At 55.9% G+C, this 7,732-nt stretch overlaps 1 protein-coding gene across 1 annotated transcript; it reads left to right on the forward strand.

Annotated features, from left to right (window-relative positions):
* The first annotated feature begins 3,378 nt into the window (after positions 1 to 3,378).
* On the forward strand, positions 3,379 to 6,374 carry LOC139826653 (coiled-coil domain-containing protein 81-like). The gene is made up of 3 exons (XM_071803003.1): positions 3,379 to 3,540; positions 4,403 to 4,659; positions 5,064 to 6,374. Exons 2-3 carry the CDS (start codon positions 4,483 to 4,485, stop codon positions 5,157 to 5,159), a joined length of 273 nt encoding a protein of 90 aa, XP_071659104.1. The 5' UTR covers positions 3,379 to 3,540; positions 4,403 to 4,482; the 3' UTR covers positions 5,160 to 6,374.
* Positions 6,375 to 7,732: the final 1,358 nt, after the last annotated feature.

Genomic DNA, 7,732 nt, shown 5'->3' on the forward strand with positions numbered 1-7,732 from the left:
GGAACCGCCCCTGAGGCCCAGAGGAGTACACGCTTGCCTGAACACGGTGCGGGATTATTCTTAAAGGGATATAGGTACTCGTAGTGAGTACGGAAAGTGTACGCTCGCGATTCCGCGAGGGTAAATTTATAATACACTCGCAATCCTGCGAGGGTTAATTTACTTACACGTGCAAATGTGCACGGAATACTACACGTGCTTATATGGAAGCACGGGAGGAAAATACACTCGCGATTATGCGAGGAAATAATTTTATACGTGTGCCAATGTGCACAGAAGGTTACTCGTGCATATGTGCACGGAAAGTATAAATACACTCGCGCTTATGCGAGCAAATAATTTTATACATGCTTATATTAAGCACGGGAAGTTACAGGTGCAAATGTGCACGGAAAGTATAAATATACTCGCAATCCTGCGAGCCGTTTTACTCACACCCGTGGCGGCAAGGCAAGCGGAGTCTCCATCCCGGGGAGGAGGGCTCTCGGCGGCAGCATCTCGCTCGTGCTCCGAGAGACCCGCGACAATGGGCGGAGTCTCGACGAGAGTCCCGTTTTTTATAGGCTGATCAGACCTGACTCTAGGCATTCTAGAAGCTTCTCTGCACCCCCACACCGGTTGTGGGGTGCCCCTGAAGCCTCCAAACATCCCCCACACTGGCCGCGGGCACCCAGCGGCTCACTGGCGCCTCGGCACTCCCGTCTCCTAATGACCCTGAGCCCTTCTCTCTGTCAGCCTCTTCCCGAATGTTCTGCAGGGTACGCTAAATTAGGCTTTTACACATATCTGTGGAACAGTTTTTTTCTACAAAGACTACATACAGGTTGCATTGTTTAATGGCAGCATGTACTAATATTATATGCTCAGGTTTCACAGCCACTGATAACATATCCATTTAGACCAGTTTGATTAACAAATATATCGTTAAGTCTATTACAGTCTCTAACCCCAGGAAAAATACACCCACGTGTTTAGTGAGAAATTATATTACGGATATACGCTTGCCTGAATCTGGCAAGGAATTATTCAAGAAAATCCACGGGTTTATAATGAGGAAAACACCTGCCCAAGCGGCGAGGAATTGTTTAATACACTCGCTGATCTGGTGAGGAAATAGCTCAGTTCTACCTAGTAAGTTATCGCTCACCCCAGCGAGGCGACGAGGCTGACCCAATCCCGGGAGGCTACTTTAGGTGGCGATCCTGCCTAAGGGGAGGCTTCAGGCAGACAGACCCGCAGCTCCGAGAAGACCACAAACGGCCATTCAACGGGACCCCGTTTATATCCGTGTCAGATCTGACTGTGGGCGGTCTAGAAGCTTCACGTCTTCTCTGCACGCCCCTACTGTGGCAGGGCAGCCGCGCTCCCCGCTGCAGACACGTTGGGTGAGAGAGGCAGGAAGAAGCGGGGAAGGGTAGAAGGAAGCCCATCGGCGCTTGCAGCCCTGTGTCCCCATGTGGGGACATGGCAGGGGCGGCCTGGGGAAACCCCTCCCACTCAGGAGACAGTGGGGTGGGGGCAGCTCCCAGAAACCCCTGCCCACTGCAGAGCCCCTGGCAGGGCCTGGGGGGCAGGTGTGTGCAGCCCCTCTGTGACACGGTCCGAGGTCACAGTGGGACAGCCAGACGTCACAGTGGTGACAGTCCCCCTTTCCCTGTCGTGACCAGCATCTGCCCCACTCACCCCGGTGAGGCCGAGTCGACTCCAAGTGCTGAGAGCTGCTCTCGCCACCGCTCTGCTCTGGAGTAGCTGCTCTGCAGTGAGGAGGAGAAGGTGGAGAGAGGGAGCACGACAGCACCAAGGAGTGTGAAAGGTGGAGAAGGAGAAGGAGGAGGAGGAGGAAGAGGAGAAGGAGGAGGAGGAGGAGAAGAGAAAAAGAAGGAGGAGGAGGAGGAGAAGAAGGAGGAGGAGAAGGAGGAGAAGAGAAAAAGAAGGAGGAGGAGAAGGAGGAGAAGAGAAAAAGAAGGAGGAGAAGGAGGAGAAGAAGGAGAAGAAGGAGGAGGACAAGGAGGAGGACAAGGAGAAGCAGTAAAGCCATTGTCCAGCCACTTGCTGCTGTTGTTGACTTGAAGCAGCAGTGGAACTAAGATGGCAAGACAGCTCTTCTTGCAGCCTCACCTGAGCCCAACTATTGAGAAGCTCGAGCGTTATGGTAAGGCCTTCAGGCCCAATTTCACATGTGTGTCTGGGTCAAGGACATCTCTGAAATCAGGATGGAAACCCGAGGACTGTGGGGGGTGGTTGCTCAGGAGTGGTGACTGCAAGGAGGGACCTGCTTGACCATCCCAAAGGGCTGAGGGGCTGATGTGGCAGCCAGGGCTCCTGGTTCCCTTCCTGACGTGGCCCCTGCCTTCCTGGGGCAGCCCAGGCAGAAACCCCTGACCCCAAAGGGCTGCCCTTGCCTGGCGCTGGGCATTACCCACGCTGAGCTCATGTCTGAATGGAAGAGCTGAAGGTGCTCGTGGGCCACGTGGGCTCTGTGTGTTCAGAGATGTGACCCGGCAAAACTGGCCCCTGCTGGGGAGACACCAGGGCCTGCCCTGAGCCTCCGAGAGCCGCGTGGAGCACAGCCCCGTGCCCCCGCGGGCATGGCAAAGCACTGCCGGCTTCCCGTGGGAGTGGGTCACACCCTGGAGAGCTGCACCTGCAAGGAAAGGAGCCCCTTGGAGGCAGCATGAGGTGTCCTTTGGTTCTTGCCGGGCTGGAGAGAGACCACCTGAAATGCCTGAGTGAAAGATGCATCGCTCCTTGGACAGGAGTGGGCCGAATGGTCTTGAGCTTGCTGCCTCAGAGCATGACAGGTCTTTCCCTTGTTTTTCCAGAGTTCGCTAAGATTTGGGCCAGCACATCGTATCACCTCAGCCTGCAGCTGGCTCTCCACCAGGTGGGCCTTACCTCCTTCTCCCCTCACACCCTGATGAACGCTGATCAAGTCCTGACAGCCCTTTGCCATGGGGTGCAGCTGTTCTTCCCCTGCGTTGAAAGCAGGAGCAACGCCCCAGCACGACACTGCAATGCACACAGTGACATGGACACCTTCTCTGTCCATTCAGATGTACAAGAAGGTCCCCCCGTCAGAGTTGCATGTGAAAACCTGGAAGCCTGGGACACATCTGGATTTATTCCAAGTGTGGGAACCCCCTGCCTTCTATCTGATTGAGCCAGAGGGTGTTTGTCAGCTTTCCCTCACCTATTTGGTTCTTCGTAGCTGAAGGGGGGTGAGAGGGAAAAGCGCAGCCCCTGTTTGTGTTCTCCCAAGGAGCCCATCTTGCTCCTTTGTGCCTCAGGCCAGGGCAGGGCACTAAACGCCATCAGCCTCCTCTGACAAGTCACCCGTCTGCCCCTCCAAGACTTCTTCCCATCCGCCATCTCCTCTGTTCCAGGCTGTCCGCATTCCCGGAATCGGGACTTTTGCGGTTGTCAGAAAGCGAGTAGCCCTCAGCGAGCAGGATCTGGTGATCGTGGAGAGACCCGTGTTTCGACCTGACAAGGCTGTTGTGCAGGACTATGAGCTCCGCTATGGTTGCAAAGACTTCCCTGGTAAGCAGCGTGAAAGCGGCGCTGGCCCTTGAGCAGGGTGGGGAGGGGTGCTCTGCTCCCCAGAGGTGACTGAGGGGAGTACCAGCCACCCACCGCGGTCCTGCCAAGAGCTTCACTCGACAAAACCAGCCGGCTGTGAAAGGACCCTGCCTAGCTGTTTGTTTTAAAGAATCACCAGAGGACAATACAGCTAAGAGCGCACTCTCTTTGTCCTGCTTCAACAACAGGTTCCCTCACAGCTTCCTTGGTGTGGTGTCTTCTGGTTCTGTGATGCTTCAACTCTTGCTCCCCCTTTCCGCTGCACTAGACCTCCTCCAGGCAAATGCCAGGGCTCTTCCCAGCTCCCTCAGCCTCCTTGCACAGGGGAAAAGCAGGGGAAACCCAGGGGGGTAAGATGGTTCCTTCCAAAAGCCAGTGACGGCGACACCTGCGCCTTCTAGTCACTACTGCCTTTGGGTCAGCTGTTGTGGGACCCTGGGGAGCACCCAGAGCTTGGGGCTGTGTTTGGGGTGCGTTTCTCTCTAAAGACAAAGACAGCACCGAGTGTGGGCTGGCACCCTCCAGCTTGCCCTGGGACCTGGTGCCTATCTCCCCACTTTGTCCCGCAGTCACTCTTCTTCCCACCAAGTGCCTAAGACTCTTTGTTTCCCTTTCTGTATCAGAGAAGCCACAGCTGTCTGCTCCGCACCTCACTGTCCACTTTAAGAGGAAGGGACAAGCCGAGCGTCTCCTCAGAGGCGCTGGCCCAGCCAGGCAGCCCAGTACCAAAGTGTTGCCTGAGGGCCTGGAGGCTGCAGACCTTTGATTGTAGCCTGCCCAGCAGGTCTGCAAGCTCATGTGTTCCTCTTCTCTTGTCTTTCAGGCCATCAAGATTTCGAACAACTGCCGTATGCTGAGATAGCCTCAGAGAACGCTGTCTCTGAGGGCACCGTGCAGCTCTACATGGAAAGGACCACGCACCTTTTCCATGCCTACCTAGAGAACAGGAAGAACGTTGCCATCATCTGGAGGGACGTGGGCATGCTGATTGCCGAGGGAAAAGAGATAAAAAAGAGATTTTACTTACACTTTTTGGAAAGGCTGAATGGCGCTGGCAAGATGCTGCAAGCTCTTCTCGAGGTAGGATTTTCACTTTCCCAGCCCCACTCCTGCTGCTTCTGAAATGCTTTCTGGGGGCTGCTTTCCCCTGGCCGACCATGCCTTGTTCAGTCACCTGGGCTCCTGGAGCTCTAGAGCACAGCAGGCTCTCTGCAGAGCACCTCCCTGGCGTGCAATGGCCTGGCTTTGCAAGAGCCACCCCCAGAGGAGCTGCACTTTGCGAGAAAAGGCCGGCGGTGATGGCGGGGAGCGCTGCGTGCCCCACTCTGGGGGCCGGGAGCAGAGGCACAGGCAGAGCAAGGCTTGCTGAGCCCAGAGCCCTTGGGCGGCTCTGGCTCTTTGCTGGCGCTGGGCTGAGGCGGAGCGAGCAGCCGGCCCTTCCCAGTGTCCGCTCCTCCCGTCATCCGTCTCTGTCCTCGTTGCAGATGCCGGAGATGAGGGACTCAGTCATCTCACGCCATGACACCGCTGCTTCCCAGACCTCCTCTGGACGTGTTATCGTCCTGCCATGGTATGTTTGACTTCACTTGGAGGAACGTGGGACAGTGGCACGGCTTATGCATCTGTCCTACTGTGGAGCTAGAGACGCATTTAGGCAACATTTCCCACTACGTTTCTCCTGCTCCTTTTCTTTCCTCTGTGGGAGAGACTGCTCTTAGGTCCGGAAACGTTAATCTGCAAGGCTCTACAGGAACTTGGAGGGCAAGATCAGAATTCAAAAGGGTGTTAGAAAATCAGAGCACTAGATAATATTCTGCTCTCCATGTGCACTGTGAGCAGGATCATTTCCCCAGAAGCAGCAAGGGGGTTTTGTGGGAGGACGACCATTCTCACGGGAAGGATGGAAAAAAGCGGGCACAGGCTGACGGGGTCTCACCTAGCCCTCCCGGCACTGGAGTTTCTACTGCAGCCCTCCGGGTTGGGCTGCCTTGGGAAACAATGTGGTGTCCTTTCTTCAGCCTGGTACCTTCTTGCTCTTCAGGTGCCAACTTGAGACCGTGCCTAAGATGCCAACGCTGATAGACCTGACGGGACGTGTGCAGGGAAAAGGTGATGGCAGTGGAAAGAAAGGTCGGGGACCAGTGGGTTGCTGGCAGGGGGCTGCAGGGTTTCCTTCCACGGCACATGGAGGGGATCAGAACTGAGGTTACCCCAGGAGGCCTGGAAGAGGGAGAGGCTCCTCCTGTGACTCTCTGGACCCATCATGGTAATGCTCCGGTGCCCCATCATGGGACAAGGTCTCAGGACAGTCCTGCACCACAAAGGGCCTCTTGGACTGCTGAAGGACACCTTTCCAGTGGCCTCCACTCCCTGCTTGGGCTGCAAACAGTGCAAAGCTCTAAGCCTGCTTCTTTCCATCATGTGCTCAGATGTCTCAGAGGCAATGCCTGTGGTGTGAACCTGCTCCAGCAGCAAATGTGTGTACACAGGACCAATGCAGAAATCCCAGAGCTGGGTTCCCTTGAGCAAAATGATTCCCCTTCCCAGAATGACTCCCGGAGACCACCGGCTCTGCCAGGGAACCCCCTGTTTCAGCACAAGGATGAGAGAAAGCCATCCAGATAGTTTTCCCCAGGGAACCCCAGGGAATAATAGTGCACTGTAGGCACGAGGAGCTGGACCAGAAAAACAGTGTCAGAAAAGGCCTAAGACCTCCCAGGAAACATGGCTTTCCCCCAAAGGGATGAAAAGGACCACCTTCCCCAGTGTTACCACAGCCCTGAGCAGACCCGCACGTCACTCTCCTTGGAACTGGCACACAAGTGGCACCCGGTTCCCAGAACAACACCGAGATGCTGTTCTGAAGAACCGTCTCCTTTCCCCTTTCTAGAGGATGCTGCCGAGAAGCGCCTCCTCCGTCGAGCAAGGCTTCCTCCAAATCGGTTACCTGCACCGACTGTGAAGCCGGAGCAGGGTCAGAAAGCTGAGGGGAGTGAGCCTCGCGCCAGGTGAGACACTCGCATAAATGGGTGAGCGTGACCCCCTGCTCCGGCCTCTGTGGGAGCGAGACGTTTCTCCTGGAAACACCCCAAGTGCGCTTTTCCCACGTCCCACTAACTCATGGTTTCTTGCTCATGGCAGTGTCTTGTAGCTTCTTGGCAGACTCTGCTGGCACCACTATTTCTTTCTTCCCTTCCGATGTGCAGAACTCTTGAGTAGCCAAGTGCAAAGGCTGATTCCAGGAGCAGAAGGTCATTTTGGCTTTCCCTTCAGGTTGAAATGAGCCTGGCCTTTCTGTTTGCTGAGAACAGAGTTCTGCAGTTAGTTACTGCAGAGGATTGCCCTGAGCAACCAGGAGCCTCTTCTACGCTGACGCCTGTCTTACGGAGAGCCCAGTGGCAGGATGGCCCTTCTCGTGGGGTCGTGTCCTCCTCCCTTTGACACTGTGTCCCCAGCGCCCAACCTGCCCGTACAGGGCGTAGCGCTATCTCCGGGCACAGGACCCTGTTCCTCTGGTTGCTCCAGCAAGAGAGGGCCGAGACCTGGGCATCCTGAGTTGCAGGGGGGCTGTTGGGCCCATCCGAGGCTGACAGCTTGGGGTCTTCTCTGTGTCTGGGGACTTGATCACAAGGATGTGAGCAGAGCACGTTCTGCTGCAGAAGCAGGTGCGCCACCTGGAAGCACAGGATGCAGAACCAGCTCCTCCTGCGCTCCTGCCAACACGCCCTGTTGTGTCTTTGCAGGCAGCTACCGGTCATCCAGAGGAGCTGCTTGAAGGAAAAGGAGGAGAAAGGAAAGCTACCGCCTCTGCTTGCACCCAGAGAAGTGGACTTCATAGCCAGAGCCATTGAGAGGAGAGAAAAGGTACCCGACACCGGATGCTGCAGGAGCACATCCTACTGGACTGTAGAGCAGCGTTGCTCCACACGTGCCAGTGCTCACAAGATTCTTCACTGGGTGTTCACGGGACCACTGACCAGTTGCTTTGGTGTTTGCTTGAAGGGAGGCGGGTCACTGTCAGTTGAGAATATACTTGTCACTTCCAGTAGCCTGGAAACACCCCCAGAGCCCTCACTTGAGGCCGTTTCTGTCGGCCAGGTGACTGCAGGGCTTGTCTGGGCTCGCCAGCTGCCGGCTGGTTTGTAGCCCGGTG

The sequence above is a fragment of the Patagioenas fasciata genome, assembly GCF_037038585.1.
Source record: "Patagioenas fasciata isolate bPatFas1 chromosome 19 unlocalized genomic scaffold, bPatFas1.hap1 SUPER_19_unloc_1, whole genome shotgun sequence".
Taxonomy (NCBI): domain Eukaryota; kingdom Metazoa; phylum Chordata; class Aves; order Columbiformes; family Columbidae; genus Patagioenas; species Patagioenas fasciata.

What these genes read in the sequence shown, in the direction of transcription:
- LOC139826653 (XM_071803003.1), top strand. Translation starts at nt 4,483, where the DNA reads ATGGAAAGGACCACGCACCTTTTCCATGCCTACCTAGAGAACAGGAAG. An exon ending in TGCTGCAAGCTCTTCTCGAG is followed by an intron (nt 4,660 to 5,063) that starts GTAGGATTTTCA and finishes TCCTCGTTGCAG; the next exon opens with ATGCCGGAGATGAGGGACTC.